Here is an 18,490-nt window from a genome sequence, read left to right as displayed (position 1 = left end):
TTCGAATGCAGCCTTAGAACATCTACTGTTTAAATATAACTTCTGACCACCTCAGTTAGTTACAAAACATCAGAAATAAATATTTGGAATTCAAAACAACAATTTAATTCAATAGATTTATTTTAATAATTCAATCCATTCAGTCCTTCCCGTGGGCTCACCACCTGCAGGAGGGACCGTTAAGGGACAGTGCTGTGAGGATTGGGCAGCAGTCGGAGGCGGGGGCCTGCTTAGACTGCTGCCCCCGTAACCCGAATTACGGATAAGCGGGAGAAAATGAATAAGTGAATCCATTCAGTTTATTCAATTCATTTAAAAAAGATTTGGTTCGGTAATTTCGACTCCTTAGATTCAGTTCAAGTCACTGAGTCAGTTCACTGGTATTGATTCAAATGAGTCTGAATTGATTGATCCAAATAAATCTTATCATCTGCTGGTATCTACACACAAACACAATTCAGTTTAAATAACAATGCTTCTTATAAACCTGGTAGAAAAACGTGTACTTTAACAGATTGGCAGTTTTGAAGTAGAATTCCATAACATTACTTAAATTGTGTGAATTGTGTAACTCGAGTAATTCGAATACAAAAAAGCATCGAGGCAAATAACTTGGCTTAGTCTATTTAACTACACACAGAGCACCGCGTTTCCCCACGGACCATTCTTACTGATGCACCACCCGCTAAACTCTGAACAGGTAACACAGAAGACGCTGCAGAATGAAAAATGGAAGAACAGGAGGAGAAAACAGCGAGGGCTGAGGAGAAGATCCAGGCCAAAGAAAACGAAAAATGTTTCAAAAGTTTTTTATTAAAAGAGGAATGAAGCAGCTCTCCTATAGCTCTAAATCCACAAACATTTGGGGGATTTCGAACGCTTAGTTCAGGCAACTCTTAAAGGTTAATACTTTTCAACTACGTAAATCGTTTCACCAGCAGGTTTGAGTTCATCTACATCTCAAGCTTTAAATGCTGACTGAAATAGTTCAAGCTTGCATTTGAAAAGCATGTTTCTGCACATGTAAAGTCAGTACCTTGTTGATTTTAGGGATCTTGTTGGGGTCTATTGTAATGTTCATGCTCACAGTGTTCATGGTCTCATGACTTGGAAATACTGTAGAAGAAACAAGAAATAACAACAAAATGTTGCAGTGCATTGGTTAAGTGCTGTGAAAAGAAAGGGGACTAAGCTGTAAAAAGGATTAGTCTAGAACACATATGCCCTCTATAACCTCGCCTATTCATGCCCATGGATCGTAGCTTTTCTTGAACTTTTCTTTGCTCCTCCTGCTCCTAAAATTTGGCATCCATGTGGATATTTACATTGTGATTCCACAGTTAGAATCACAAATAGGCTTAAATGCACTAAAACATAAAGAAGGAGATGTGATGTTTTACTTACCGCAGCCAGAGATTTACACATGATCCCGTACCCCACGGAGAAGTTGGGCTCATCAATGGCTTTCTCAAAAATCAGGTCGACGACACCCTTAAGTCGCTCCTCTGTGTCGATGTGGAGCTCTTTCACCTGCTTCATCAGCTGATTGAACATCTCTGCCGTCAGTTTGTTAAGGAAACCGCGCACCGTCCGGAAAAGCTCACGCAACACACAACATCAGCACGACTGTATATAAATAATATCTGCATCCAGGTATGGACACACAAACACACCCAATTAATAATAAAACACCAGGATTACTGTGAATTTGTAGTGTAAATGTAGGTTTCACACATTCACCGAAGTGAACGACAGCATTTCTATCTTTATATATAGTTATTTAAAGAAATACTCCAGTGTTGGCACCTCAGTTTATATCTACAGTATTTGTAGTCCATGTGCAAAAACTACAACCAAGAGCTAACATGCCTCCTAGTTTATTGAGACGAGCAGAAAACGTTACTCATGATTAGATTACAATGAAAGTCAAAGGTCAGTTGTGGGAAAAAGGAAGGATTATGTGAGATTTTTATACGCCATTACCAAAAGATAATATTGCATATTGAAATTTAAAGATGTTTAATTCTTTTATTTGTAGAAAACGTATTTAAAAAGTACGGGTCTTATTTCTAAAAGTACGGATTTGTTCTTTCAGGCTACTTTTGTAGTCAACACCGTTTAACATGCACAACAGTTTAACAATTTGCAATACGTCTTAATTAAAACATGTTGGAAAATGCTGGACTACACGTTTAATTTAGTCACATTGTAAAAGATTTTGACAAATTAAAATCCAGTGCAGGGACAGCGACGAGCCCTAAACTCACCTCTCTGAGCGATCGGGAGTCGTCAGGACGAGGAGCTGTGTCTGTTTCGGCTCATCGATGGTGAATAGAGCAGAAGCTGGAACCTCTGGGGGCACGTGCACAGGCTCTGTTTTATCTGGCTTTGGTGTGATGGCTTGTGCAGGACCGGGCTCAGCTGAAGAGGTAGACTTTTCAGCGCCATCTAATGCAGCGGATTTTACTGAATAACTCTCAAGCTGTTCATCTGTAGACAACAGAGACAGTAGCAATTAAATCACAGACTAGACGAGTCAAAAATAAAAAAAATTATAATAATTGAGGCTCATATACTCAGTAAATGAACCAGTACTGAAACAAAGAGTAAGCACACGCACCGTTTTCCTCTTCCTCTTGGTAGATGGATGTTGCTGCAGTGGAGGGACCATTGGGAATGGAGTCTGGTTGTACACGGCCTGATCATTATAGTAGAACATCCCTGCAGCCGACACTAATAAGAACAGTATCAGTTTCAATTAAAGACCAACATGTAAGCTGTGAGGATCATAACATCCTACAAGAAAACCAGGCTTTTTGTAAGGATGACTGGAAAGGCATGATTAACTTACCATTTGTTGGGGTAGTAGGTCCAGGGAGTACAGTGTAGCATGTATTGAATCCTGTGGGATGGACTGAGTCCTGCTGAGGAGGCACCACATGTACTGGAGCACTGTAATAATACTGGAACACAAACAGCATATAAGTTTGGCATAAAAATCACAAAAATGCTAAAGCTATTTGAAGGTTAACGTAAACAGTATTTGAAACTTGCAGCTATAAAAGGACACACAGAGACAAATTCAGAGCACCAGGGTACACACATGACCCCTGACCTTTCTCACAACTACATCGAACAACCTCCAAGTCTCTACCTTGTCCCTGTGTGCCTCATTACATATAGCACAGTTAGGTATGGTAATGTGGGTGAAGTAATGTGGGTGAGATAAACTCAGGCAATGCAGGAGGGAAAGACAGGGCAGAGTGAGGGAGGAAGTGCAGGCCAGACAGGGGTGGGATTTTAAAGTCAGGCTAGGAAAGGTAGGTAGACCGTATTTCCTGATTAGCACACATTAGCATACAGATATCATTTTGGTCCAAACTCAGTAATGATTTCGTTCAAATAGAGTTAATAGAGTAAGTAGTTTCATTGATTTGTACAATTCTGATATACTTCATGAATAACCTTCACTCTGTTTAATCAAATCAGAGCCGTGTCCTTTTAGAGCGGTTGCCAGTTGCGCTCACATTCCTCTATATGGACATTCATTCCTCTTCGTTTAGTTCCCTTAAAGACAGAGGAAGTGATCAAGGGGTTTACAAAATGAGGCCGTTTGGCTGCCATAAGTAAAATCTAAATGAACAGTGTGTTTAGGTGATGAGGAAGTGATGGGCTTTAGTTTATTCTGTGTGAAAAACAGTGTGTGTTTGAACTGTACATTACCAGCATTTGTTCTTCTGGAGAACTCGCAGTCATGTTCACCACCACAGGAACGTAGGTCCCCGAATACTGTTGATTAGAACAACGTGAAAATGTCTGTCACTACATTTGACATCATATTTAATGTTCTCTCTTATACTTGCTCAATACAGATCTAGAACATATACAGAATATATATTTGTCAATATTTAGTGTAATTGAAGAAATGAGAATGCAATATTTCTGTATGTTGTTGCAGTTTTAAAGTGAACATTCCTACTGCAGTAAACAAACGTCTGGTCTCAACAACGGCCTTCGATTCAATAGTGGACTTACAATGTTTGCATGTTACTATGACAGCATGACATTTGACTATGACATTTCATTGGTGGATTAAAAAGATTGTTGCACCAATCAGGGATGCTACGTCTCAGAGATGGTGACGGCGCGACTCTACATGAGCTCCTGTAGTGTTTCTCTGTAGAAACACACACCCGGGTTAGAGGCGAGCGCCCCCTGCTGGACTTTTGTTCGGTAAGCTTTCCAGTCTATTGATTATTGCTGTTTGTTTCTTGTCTTTCTTCTATCTTAATGTGTACAGGCCACAAATACGTCGTTTTCCATGCTAAGAGCATTCTTTTATTCGTTGATCCATTCCCTGGTATTACTCAAAGCATTAGTGCCCCCGTATGGCACTCATCAGTATTACTGATCACTGCTAGTGATTGGAAGATGGCATCATTTCAGTGACTTGGTTCTTTAGATCATTTCGTTCCTTTGATCAGAAATAATATAAAATGGTACATTTCCAATAAGCAGATACCCATACACACGTCTACATACACGAACTCTGACATTAGTTCCAATAATGAAAATATGACAAGGCAGCTAAAAGACAAATGATGATAAACAGAATGAGTAGCTCACCCTCATCTCTTCTGGTCCGTATCATTCATTCCTTAATTACGTGACTCCCATAATTATTGTAACAATAACATCAAGATTTGGACAAAAAAATAAAAAATACTCGCACAAGAAGATTCATGACATGAACCTTTTTATAAACCGAACAAAATAAAAATTCTTCCATGCAAATGCGTTAACACGATTAATGCTGTTGATAAGACACAATACTTGAGGGACAAAATGTGCTTCCTCAAATCCCCACCTCCTCTTCACCTGGCATCCGTATCAGATCTCGAATCGGCCCATTTATCATTCCTTTCAGAAAATATACACAAAGTGCACGTCACAAAGTCATGATTGTGAACATCACATCAGCTTAGATAACGTCTCATGTAAAAAGTCCACCGCTAAATCTTTCAATCGGACTGATTTGAATCGGAATGACAGGATCGCGGGTACCTGTGCAGCGACATCGAGAACACGAGCACCAGGAAAACAGCGAGTGTGCACCTTACCTTTGTCTCCGGTAGCGCGGACATGCCGGACGATGGAATCTCCAAGAATCACAGTATGACGTTCCGTCCCGCGGAGAGGGGCGAAGCGGTTCTCGGTCGAGATCTCGAAGGCCGGTGGTGGTGGGGGAGACGTCCTGGACCGGGGCTTGGCTCGTGTCTTCCGCTGCTGCAGCATCCAGTGTCCGTGGGCCTGGGCAGAGAAACACGCGGAGTTGAGGTGCTGGGAGAGTTAGATTCAACCCAGGAATTTACCTGGGACGAGTGAGCGTCCGTCCGGGATGTTTCCAGCGCCGCTTTCCGCTCTCGCAGCTGGGCATCGAACGAGTCCTCACCTGTGCTCAAAGGCAGACACACAAAAAAGGAGAGATAAATAGTAAAGTTTGTTTAAAAACACAGTCAAACACAGGAAGCTACGTCACAGGAAGCCTGCAAGCAGAGAGTCTCCTTTCCACGTCATGACCTGCTCCCATCCTGCTGCCACCTAAAAAGATAAATAACTAACAACAATCTGCACTTACTTTATCTTTACAGTAAATACATTTACAAATAAATACATAAATACAATATGAAAATAAATTATAATAAATTGGCAATTCACACAACAAACAAATTAAATACATTTTTCACTACAAAGTCATTTTCCTAAAAACAGATCTTTCTTGCTTTGTTTGTTGCAAAGTCATCAATTACATCATCGTTGCAAATCTGACCAGCACTTGTATGGTTGATGTTTATGACAGCGAGGCTGCTGAGGTGCTCTTGTGACATGGTGGATCTCAGGTATCATTTGATTAGTTTCAGTTTTAAAAAGCTTCTTTCTGCTTCAGCTACAGTCACTGGAAGTGTAAGACAAAGTCTTGTGAAAAGAAAAAAGCTTGTTCACGTGAAAGAAAAGTGTCAATGATTTTTTTTTGGCTTTTAAGTGTAGAAAAAGTTCAGCAAAAACATAAGTCGAGTAAAATCTCAAACCAGAGGCAAATCTCATCTAATTAAGCCACAAGATCTTTTGCATGAAAGTTGTTTTAAAAAGATTTTCACTTTTTCTATCAGTAACTACACTAATAAAGGAGAGGTAGAGGGAAGATTTAAATAATTCATAACAGCCCCCAAAATACTTATACTTCTTCTTATTATTATCATAACTGCAGTAACACACACACACACACACACACACACACACACACACACACACACACACACACAAACACACACACACAGCTGCATTATTACATTTAAATCACTATCTCTCTAATCACACTTAATTCCTCCAGGATTAATTACAGGTTGGGTGACCTCTAACCTCTCGTGTGGTGCTGATGTTCCTCCTCAGAAGTCCGTCTGCTGTCTGAAGTCTCAGCTCCACCCTCTTCAGGTCATCAGACTTCATCAGGGCTGTCAATTAAACACAACCTATGTTTATCTACACTTATGATACCAGGACGAGAAAAAACCCCTCTGAAGATGTTCTTCTTAAAGACTGAAATCCGTATCAGAGCTCTTTTATAGAAATATATATATGACTGTATAATGCTGCTGCCATTAGGACTTTATTTCACATCACATGAATCTGCTGCACTTGTGAGTGGATTTGATTCGGACTTTTCTGATAAGCGTCTCTAATAGATCAGTGTAATTATTATAATATTAACGCTTAGTGGCGTCTCACCGTCCAGACTACAATTATCTCATACATACAACTGAGCATATCATTTAAACTCACACCTAGAGGTCGACTGATACAGGATGACCAATATATGTTGCTGATTTCTTTTGTCCGATATGTTTGTCCAAATAAAATCTCTACAAATATAAACCTATTTTGTAATGACACTGAATTGAAAAAAAAAAAAAAAAAAAAAATCTGTGTGACATGAACAACTCATATTTCTTGTCCACTTATTACACTATTTATAACTTTTAGAATAAACTTTAAAAACTGGACCAATATAAAGTTTGTTCACAAACTTTTACTAAACTGAGTTTATTTATATGATCATCACCATTCATTACATCGCATTACCTCTGTCATTGTCCCACTTTTCTTCTTCTACGCTTTTTCTATTTTATTTAATTTGTATTGTTTTCCAGCACAGTAATGTGATGAATGTAAATACTGTTATGTTTGCATCATTATGCTATAAAACACATATTATCCCATTAAGTTCTGAGCATGCGCAGAAAGAACCGGAGACATGACTGCACAGCGTTTTTTACTCGTTTACTCTGCACACTGCAAACACACCCACATGCAGCACGAGAGTGCCCTTTAATGGCTATCAGATATTATAACATTAATGCAATGTTACCAATGTCACTATGACCATTATTAATTTAGGGGCTTCAGGAAAGTCTGCAAAGGAAACAAAACTATGCCTACCTTTTCCGGTTTGTCTGAATCATTGCACGAAACACATAAAAAAAAATCCAAAAACACAGCGACAAGTCAGACAAACCGGAAAAGGTAGGTATCGTTTGTGAATGAAAACTTATCAATCATTAGAGAAGACACCTGTCATTCACCTGTATATCTTGACTGACAGGTGTCTTGTCTTGATCAATGAATCCTCGTCACCAGTCACTAAAACAGACCACACTGATTAGTCCCATCAGCCACAGATCTGCTTCTTACCACTCGTTTCCCCCCGGCTCCACCCTCCATTCACCAACCGCCGCTCGTGCACGCACCCGCTGCTCCATCCAGCAGTAGTGTTCAGGTGTTGTGAGGTGAATCCAGTGTTAACCCTGTCAGAATAAATGCTGAAAGATCATCCACTTTCTTGTGCCAATCCATGCGATTAATTATAAAGTACAGATGTTTAAGTGAATCAGGTTCTGCCCCACATTAACTGTCAGCTATATTGCTTTCAGAGCTCAAAATGAACAAAGCACTAAAGCTGCAAGAAAATACCTCAACTTCAGTTTCTGTCAAATTCCTTTTCTTTAAGGACATCAAACATCACTGACTTTACTAAAGTGGATTTCAAGAAAAAAAATACCATCATTGAATGCTTTCTGTGATGAAGAGACATTAGACATGATTGAAATTCAAAATCTTTATTTATTTAAATAAAATAAAAAAATGAAGATGGTGAAACAACATGCACACTAAAGTACATGAAATGTTCGTATTTCACCATCTTCCTCTATTCCTGAATCATTTTCCATCTCTTCAAGTTGCTTCAACAGATCTTCGAAGCTGTCGACATCAAAGGCTGGTACAGAATCCAGGATCTCTGTGCTGTTGTGGGGGTCTTCAGTATGATTCAGGGCTTCAGACTGGTTAAAAAAGTCACAATCCTCATTTAACATGGAAAAGATGTCGTTGTTGAGCAAAGTGATTTCCTCCTCGTCCTCGAGCTGAACCTCACTGCTTGTACACTCAGACCCATAGCAGATGCTGTAAACAGAAGTGCACAATTTTAGCTGCATATTAAAGTAAATGAGTGGCGATTATGGCGATTATTTAAGATGCAGAGTAAAACTTCATTTGCATGTCATTCTTCTGAAACTGTTCCAATGCAGTTTACTAACTCACTTGGTCTGGCAGAAAGTCGACTCAGAAACAGAAGGGAAAAGAGGAGGATCAAAGCAGAAGTCTTTAGGAGACAGCAGTTCTTGGTGGCTAAGGCCGGGGAACTGATCACTAACTTCAGGCACGAGGTCATGGACTGGTACTTCTTCTGGCATGTTCATGACTATGTGGTGGTTTGGTTGATGATCAGGTCTCCTCTGTGAGTCACTACTCTGCACACCGCCTTTTCTCCTTCCCTTCTTTGGAAGCGGTTTATAAACCCAATCTACATGATAGAAAAGAAGAATTTAAAGAGTAAGAAGCAACATAAAAACAATAAAAGTGTCAGAATTGATGCGTTTGTTTTGTTATTTTGTCATTTGTCTATAAAGAAAGTTCACCTACCAGGAAACAACTGTTCGTGTTCCTGTTTAAGCCTCCATGATTCAGTGTAGTAGGGTTTCTTCTGTTCTTCACTCAGTTTGTTCCACTGGATCCCAAGCTGCATGCTGATCTCTGCAGAGCTGCTATTTGGATTGGCCTTGGAAAAGATGGGCCGCTGTTTCCTCGCCCAAACCATGTAGGCATTCATTGGCCTTCTGATGTTGCCTTTTTTATCTCTGCACTTGGCAACGTTAAATTTATCTACAAAATAAAAGCTGTTACCCGTCTTATTATCTGTCATTATTTCTCCTTCTTTCTTCTGAAAGTCGCTCTTTCTGGCTGAAAAATCTTTTTTGGTGTCTTGGAGAGCGGATTGTTCAAAACATTGACGCTTATCACTAAAAACAATTAAAAACATTTCAGCTGTTTGTTTGCGCTTCATTGCTGTGGTCAGTAAATGTTTGTGTTGAACAGCAGCACAACAAAGTTGTCATGACAATAAAAGCGAGTCCAGGGCGCTTTTAGAGATGCCGACGTCACAAAAGAGGCGGGGCTTCAATGATTCAAATGCAGACACGGAAGCTGAAAACGGGTGGTGTAAAGACAAGTGAAGTGGTGTGTGATTGTAAACCCTACACGAGTTCCTATAGCGCTCCTCTGTTTAGACACAAAAGGGTATTAAAATATTTAGAATTATATTATTTAATAGAAAACACGTGTTTGCAGTTTGGAATGTGATTTTAATAAAAAATTATGGGGTTTAATTTGAGGTGTAATTAGTTAGTACTGCATGTGGGGACCTGTTGTTGTAATACTTAAAGTGACCATTAGGGGGAGTAGAAGTGCATTGAAAATAGAGAATGAGAGAACACGTGATTAGCGCGTGTCAGATGTGTGTTATGAGCTATTAAAAAATAAATCATTCATTCATGCTACCTGGCCTCGCTTCCTTCTGTTTCCTGACAACACTGCACTTTTAACAAATACTTTATTAAATTTCCCTTAGATTATTCATTATACTTACCTTCTCTGAACTCTGAACACAAACAGATGTTTTACTTAAACACATGGTAGTATTTATAGTCTCTGTTTATCTTTCAATCATAATCATCTACTTATCAAGACGTTTGTAAGTAAGAAATTATCATAAGAATAAAATAATCTGGTAAATTAATCACAAGGTAAATTAACTGTAATACATATTTTTTTTTGAATACATTCAAGTCCAAAACTGTATTTAAAAAAGAAAAAACATTAATGAAAGATGTGATTGATTTTGATCTGCTGCCAGTCTTTTTACAAGCACTTAGTGTTTTCTCAACTGGTCCACGACTACACCATAATATGTATGGGATTTTTATATTGGTATTAAAATAAGAAACTAAACTCCTATAAAATCATCTCAGCAGTATTAAAATCAAGATTTGGTGATTTCTGTAAAAAGCTTGTTGTGGAATGGACGTCTCTGTTCACCTGTGTACAGCAGCACATGGGGAGGACAACAAATAATGACAAGAAACAAAAAAGTGACAAACTTCATTTAGATTTGACTTTTCCTCCATCACCCTTGTAGCTGACATGCCATCATTATACACACACAATGAATGTAACACTGATTTGAGGTGATCCATGAAAAAAAAACCCACTTTCTATTAGTCATTTCTGTAAATGTTAGTTTTAAGACTAACGAGGCATAAAAACAATTCAAATGTTTACACGTGAGATTCGTAACACCACTTCCACAAATACAAAGTGCCCTAGTGTGACATTTGATCAGTTCACAGCAAAAACAACTTCCTCCATTCTGCTAAATCTTGATATTTAAATCCTTGTTTGGTCAATTATTCCCTGGTTCTCCTACAGCTGATGTTCTACTGTATACACAACACATCATCTACAGGAATCTTTGATATCCCCAGACCTGAGGTGAGATACTGAACAGGAACGAGTGAGATGAGACTTTAAACTGTTGCTCAGAGACGAGTCCATAACATCTTCTCTTCATCTTCTTCCTCTTGATCTCCTCATCTTTTTCCTTCTCCTCCTGATCCCCTGGTGTTGGACAGAAATCCCTCTGTAACCTATAACATAAAGCTGTTCAAACACTATGTGCTTTATATTTATCTCTATGTGAGGCTCATGACTGGTAGGAGACGAGCTGCTTGGAGGAGACTGAGTCCTCACAGGGGACAAGCTGCTTGGAGGAGACCGAGTCCTCACAGGAGACGAGCTGCTTGGAGGAGACTGAGTCCTCACAGGGGACGAGCTGCTTGGAGGAGACTGAGTCCTCACAGGGGACGAGCTGCCTGGAGGAGACCGAGTCCTCACAGGGGACGAGCTGCTTGGAGGAGACTGTATAATAATTATTTGAATAATATCAAATATATAATATAAAATATTTCATATAATAAAAATCAAAAGTAATATTTCAGAGTTGAATCCCAGTGGAAACGCGACTGATCCGAAGCTGCTGCTTTTCAGCTGATACACACTGTGTGGTCAAAAGTATTTGGACACATGTCTTTTCCTGCCAGATGTGGTTCATAAATTCACATATTTCACATGCACTTAAATGCACCATCCAGCCAATTACCATGCAAACTGTGAAAACACTTCATAGAAACAGAATGTAGAATCACTGAAAGCATTTTAAATGGGATTTAAATACCCGGGACAGAGGGAAGCAGGAGCTTTTCTGTAGCTATTATTGCTTTTATGTTCATGGCACAGGACCAAATATCAGTTTATTTTATCTTTCCATAATGAGCTGGAATAAAACATAAATGCTGCGGTGCCAATGGAAGATTAAGGAGAAAAAGAGTCTCCAGGGACCATGATGATTTCTTGGCCTGGATGATGACTGGATAATAAGCTGATTTAGATTCCTACAGCTGTGCTCCTGGATCTATGTGCTGAATTGGGTCCAGTACTACAGAGGGAAACACACCAGAACCATGCCATCCCCATCCAAATACAGGTCCTCACCACTCTGGGGTTAATGACAACAGGTTGTTTCTAGTAAGAAATGGCAGACAGGGAAATATTTTATATAAATATTATATATAATCAACTTTTTTACAAAGACCTTCGTTAGATATAATATAATTCTATTAAATCTCATGCTATAGGTCTGGTATCTGCCCCTGAGTGCCATAATGCCTGTAATTTTGGATGTTATTATTAAGGTGGGTAGTCGATACATCAGGTTTCCCTTCACTGTGGCACACTGACCTGCTTCAGCACAGGATTCCTTTATCCTGACACATAGCAGTGTAGGGAACAGACTACAGGCAGCTGCAGGACGTGATGACTGGCTTCTTGGTGACTTTAACAACATGTAGAAATTGTAAACATTGTCCTGATGTAGTCTATAATATGACAGGTGACAGAGGCTTCACCCCTCAGATGCTCCTCACCTCCTTAAATGCAGATGTGGAGCTCTGGATGTCTCAACTGGCAGATTTCTATACCCCCCGGAAAAAGTGTGTAAGATTATCAGGGTGTGTGGTGTTTTGCACAATGTGGCACTGAGGAGCAGTTTCCCTCTCCCTCCTGACCTTCCTTCCCCTCAGCATTATGACCCCGAGCCACAGCCCCCTGCCCCACAAGAGGGATATCAACAAGATGCAAGAATCCATGAGGAGGTCATATGCCATTTGAAAGGAAGACAAAAATCATGGTTTAACTTCATCTTTTAATAATTGTGCAATTTTACTTTTGTCACATTTTCCCAAAAGTTTATCATGTGGACTTTAATTATTTAGTTTAAAAGCTTCCTTCAGTTGAGAAACACTGATTTAGAATCAGGATTTAAATGATGTCGAACACTTCAATAAACAAGTGATTTCATATTTTAGATTTTTATTGATTTTATTAATTATTATTGGACATGGAGAGGTTTAGCTTTCAGTTCCTGTCCTTGATGTCCTTGCCTTTTTTTTCTCTCTTTTTTCCTTTTTTTTTTACTGGAATGGGCGATAGTCGTCTGATCCAGTGCGGCAGGGGAAGAGAAATAGAACTGTGAGACTTCAGTGCAGACCACACCTCATCGTGAAACCTCAAACCAACACCGTGACGTCTCGATGAGAATACCATTGAGTCTGTTCTGATTGTGTGACATTTGCGACAAAGGATAGGACGACAATTCCAATCACGATGTTTCGCTGGTTCAGTTGTCCATAGAACATAGCCACAGAAGGTGATGGTGTAGTACGTTACAAAGGTGCTTTGCATGACGAAGTCCGTGAAGAGAAATCCGTGAGTTCCCGGAGCAACCAGCGAGCGGGCAGAAACTCCAAACGATTGGGCAAGGGTAATAACCCTACGCACATGAAAGATACGGGTGATCAGCTGAAGTCCAGCAGGAAGATCATAGACAAAGTTCTGGATGGAATCTAGCCACATTCCATCTGGGGAGAACATGTCAGCGTGGTGCAGAATGTCGATCACCGGTCTGAACGGGTCCGCATCAGTTTCCCAAACAAATTCGTCCTTATCTGGAGGAAACCTGAACCATTTACGGGGTAAATGATGGCACCGTTTACCTAAAGGACAGGTGGGCTGCTCCAGGCACCACAGGCGTTGCTTTAGAAGAACAAGGAAAAAACAAGCATTGCAGGGGGCTCTAGAGGTGTCAAAGTTGAAGCGATACCCCTCAGCACATGCTTCGATGTGCGCACACGTGCCTTGATGCAGACGCATACCTTGCAGAAGCCTCCTTTGTTCACCAGCTGCCATGTTCCTGCACACAGCATAAAATACACACAACAACAACATGATTTATATACGATATTATCAAAGAATCAGAATTAAAGCGTAGAAAGGGTTTAGTGATTTTAGTTATAAGGAAACGTTTGTTACAGTCATTTTTTCTCATTGATTAGGGCCATAATCCCTCCATCCAAATCCACATAGATGTTTTGATCCATATCTGTGGAGATGTTTTCTGTAGAAGACTCTTCACCTGTAATTTTATACACTGGGAGCTGTACGTATTGTCTAAACAATGACAAGAAATTCCACAACAGATAAAACATGCCACGCTGCAAGGATTAATAAAATTGTAGTCCCAGTCTGACCCTATTCTACTCTATTTATTAGTATATTATGTTAATTATACTTGGAGTAAACAGGTTACATGAGTTTGATTAAAATATGGGCTAAATAGGTTAAATTAAGCTACTTCATTGTATCTAATAGATTCTATACTAAATATTAGGTCAATTTGATGGATTAATATAAAAAGCTAAACTATAAAAGCTAAGCTTAGCTAGCCGACTAGTTACCCATGATAATGTCACTTAATAATGACTTTGTACTTTTCGAGTCTTCTACTAAATAATCTACAATGTTCTGCCATAATTATTTAGACGACTTACCAGGTACTTGTATGAAGAAATGTTCAATAGAAGAGGATTTTTTATGTTTTTTTAGTTGCTGCTAATCGCTGCTGCTTCTTGCTGCTGTTTGTTTGTTTGGTGGTTGTCAATTTTAGTGTCTCTTTACTTACAATTGGTAAATTCACAAATGAGAAACAAAAGCACGCTCTGGTTTATATAGACGTGTCACACTGTGACATCACACCTAGATGCCCCGCCCTCTGCCTGTGACATCATCATGTCACTCACTTTCTTTCTCTCTTTCTCTCTATCTCTCACACACACAAACACACACACGCACACACACACACACACACACACACACACACACACACACACACACACACACTCACTCTGCGCATGTACAGATTACAAAGGGAAGATTACACACAAACCGAAAGTTGACCCAAGTGACTATATGAATGTTGTAGAATCATAAATGACCAGATGAAGCTGACTGAGGTGAACCCCTGAAACTGTTGTGTATTTCGTCGTCTTGATGGAGTGTAGCTGTCGGTTGGAAGGAATCTCCGTAGACGCAGTTATTTCGTGTAAATAATGATTTTTATTCAGCACAGAAATATAGCATCTTTACAGGCCTTCCGGTCAAGCCTGGAGTCAGCACGCTCTGATTCAAAGTCTGACTCCCGATCCATGGCTGCACACTCATTATATATTCTGATCATTCTCTGGGTCCGCCTCTTGATGCATAACAGATGTATATGAGCCTACTGTGCAATAATGTTTATCTTAAAGAGAAACCTGTCTTTGTCCAGATTTAATATATCTCAAATGTACCAGCGCTAACTTTCCCAGACCATTCATCTTAACATACAGTGAGAACGGGTCAGAGGTCTTTTCCCAAGAGGATGTGCATCCTGGATCATATTCTATACTTCGGCTTATACTGATTTAAAGACGACCATCCGTTTCATTTTCTCAGTCACGGCTCATAAGATAAGCACTATGGGCCTTTCATACATTTGGCTTAAAGGAAAACATCTGGCCAGATGGTTCAGTAATTAACTTTGGCCGTTTCAGGACACCATTTGTAGAATTGTATGAGTTAAGGCTTTTAGTTATTACACATTTAAGATACTATACGTTTAAGACACTACATATTTCCCCCCTTCGGGGGATCAATAATCCCACGATAAACAAAAAATATAACATACATATTCATCATTGGTTACAGAAATAGTAATAATACATTCTGTCACAGAACCTTAACAATATAATGAATTTATGGAGTGTGAGAGAGAAAAAACCTGTCAGGCAGCCGTTTCTCCTTAGATATCCTTCAAACAATCAAGACAGGAAAACCGCTCTCACGGCCCCTCTGCCCCAGGTGGCCACAAATTGTACTCCAGCCCAATCAAGATTTTAACAAGAAGTAATACATATGCATTGGTTATGTATCAGAAGAAACTTAAAAACTATCATGACTTACTATGATTACTACTAGTATAAACATTTTCTATCAATGTCACTGGATATACTGTAACACATAAAATCCTATAATAAACATATATATGTGTGTATGGGGGAAAATGTCCATCCGCGGCTGCGTTGATTCTCAGTATGGGGTCGCCGATGTGTAGAATCACAGCATTCCTTGTTCCGAGCCTTCAAATCTCCCCCAATATTGTTTCCTTGGAGAGAAGAAAAGAAAAAAAAAAACCAACCAGTATCGTCTTCTCAGGCAACAAATGAATCATATCACATTCCATTCCCCCCTTTCACCCGAACACAGTATAGGGGGAAACTATCAAAAAGTAAGCCTATAGCCAAATAACATGAAGAATCACAATAAGAACTAATATCAAAACGGATACTTCTCCATCAGTTCACCATCTAATTCCATTCCATCCTCATCTCGTATGTTTCGCAGCAGCGCCATCTGGGTACCGTCCCCAGGCATCACAACTCCAACCCATCGCAATATCATCGCTTTCGCAAAGGTCAGCAACAGCGTGCAAAAGCAAAACATCACACACAACGATACGACAACTGCCATAAAAATCTGTACTAGGACAGCACCTAACGGACCTAATTTGTCTTGCAGCCAAGAATTGGCAGACCATCCGGCTCCTTCAGCTGGACCGAAGGCATCTCGTATGTTTCGCAATGCCTCTATAACACTAGTCATATTATCAGAAGAATCGGGGATCAAGGTGTAACATGCGTCACCAGTTAAGTTCAAAGCCACACATAGGCCACCTTGCTTGGCCAATATATAATCTAACGCCATGTCATGCTTTAGCAGGGTCAATCTGTGACTTCTTTGAGTATTAGACAGAAAATCAAATCCCCTTATTGTCTCATTGGCGAAACCCTGTAATGTATAAGTGATGTTATCAATATGATCAGCTAAAAATGTCACACCATACCATGGGAACAGTCCTATACCCCACTTTTCTCCTAGGCTTATTCTCCAATGGTATGACTCCAAATTATGGAACTGTGCCAATGCTCTTTTCCTCCTATTAGCAGAAACAACATTTGACTGATTTGTATCAGGACCGTCTCCCTTCTGTACTGTAAAAACCTCATATGGGAGCTTCAGTTTTGCCATGTAACAGCATCCTATCCATCCATAAGGCAGAAATATATATGCCTTATCACCACAAACCCACCAAATATCTCTAAAATTTCCTATTGTCACATTTCCAGGCAAATCTTGATTCCTTACCATCAAAGTTTTACTATATTTCTGATGTGGCGCACGAAACTTTACTTCATACAACTTACTAATATTTTTATTATCATGTTGGCCCAAATTCATCAAATAGCTGTCACAATCAGATACTCCCATATACATCCCCGAACCAGTATACGTTTCATTTGAACAGAAACAACCAGCAGCTTTCACAGGTGTCACTTCCATCGGCTCAGGGACTGCTGTTATTATATTTTCATGTTGATCCAGTAGATTCACATAAGGTAATTCTTCCAACCATGAACAATCATATTTAGGTCTAAACAGACTACTTGACAAAGCCATTATTATATCCGTCGATGCCTGCTGCTGAAACAACAACCATGATAATGCAAAGGACTGACACCTAATAGTTAGTGGTTCTGGCACCGTTTCTAAAATTGAAGGCCATGTGCCTGGTGATGAAACTTTCACCACACATGGACAATTCAAATTTCTAACTGATCTAACAGAATGAGTTATCTGCTGGAACCATAAGTTCCTACTTGCCCAGGGGTCAGCAATCTGTAACACCGATGAATCGAAACCATATGCTTTCCAGTCACTGTCTCTCTTTTGCAAAGTACGAACTTGAGTAGAATTAAAATAGTCACTCATTGTATCTGATATATTTTCCTGAGTTATCTCAGCTGAGGCTACAACATGCTCATCCCACATCTGTTTCCCGGCCTCAAAGGTCTCTTCTCTACCATTTACTGTAGGCTTTGTTTTTAACATGGGTTCCTGAGTCATATTTAACACTTCTGTCGATTCTAAGGTCACTACATCCGGCGCCTGTGTTACGTTTACAAACTTCACAGGCATCAAGGGTATTGGCACTATTGTATCATTATACTCTTTTACAATCGTAGATAAAGTAGGAGTAGTCTGGGTTAATGTAATAACACTCGTAGTTGTATCCAGAGCTGTAGTGACAAGCTTTATCTGTGACAAAGTAGTAGTCTGGGTTGATGTATCAACATTCTTAGTTGTACCCAGCACTACTGTAACAAGCTCCATTTGAGAATTATTCATTCTCTGAGTAGTCATTGCATTAGATTGATCTTGAACCTTTGTAATATCCGCGACATTTCCACTAGGTTCCAAACCTTTTATCACAAGTGTCACTTTACGCGTTACATAATCATCCTCCCAATAATTAAGAATTGGCACAAATTTAAATGCTGGTTCTAAATAAGTGCACACATATTCACCTGCATCTTCCCATGTAGCATTACGCAAAACTAGTGAACAATCCGTCTGCATCTTCACCAACTTCATGTCATTGTACAAAAAATACTTTCTTTGATCGCGAGGCACACTTTCAAATCCGGGTCCTGTCAACAACACATCTTCACCACGATTATTCCTCCACTTAGGAGGATTAGTACTACCAACA

General features: G+C 39.6%; 1 protein-coding gene across 2 annotated transcripts in view; it reads right to left on the bottom strand.

Annotated features, from left to right (window-relative positions):
• LOC310724525 (eukaryotic translation initiation factor 4 gamma 3-like) overlaps positions 1–18,490 on the bottom strand; it is a 367,925-nt gene that overhangs the window by 161,330 nt on the left and 188,105 nt on the right. The window contains exon 1 of one of the 2 annotated variants that reach the window (XM_083538715.1): positions 1,405–1,632. The exons of the other annotated variant lie outside the window; for it this stretch is intronic. Within the exon in view, the coding sequence (XP_083394841.1) occupies positions 1,405–1,554 (150 nt within the window). The 5' untranslated portion in view covers positions 1,555–1,632. Of the gene's footprint in view, positions 1–1,404; positions 1,633–18,490 lie in introns of those variants that run through there. 2 annotated transcript variants of the gene reach the window in all.

This window comes from Silurus aristotelis, assembly GCF_946808225.1.
Source record: "Silurus aristotelis genome assembly, chromosome: 1".
NCBI lineage: Eukaryota > Metazoa > Chordata > Actinopteri > Siluriformes > Siluridae > Silurus > Silurus aristotelis.
This window is presented reverse-complemented; position numbering and strand designations above follow the sequence as displayed.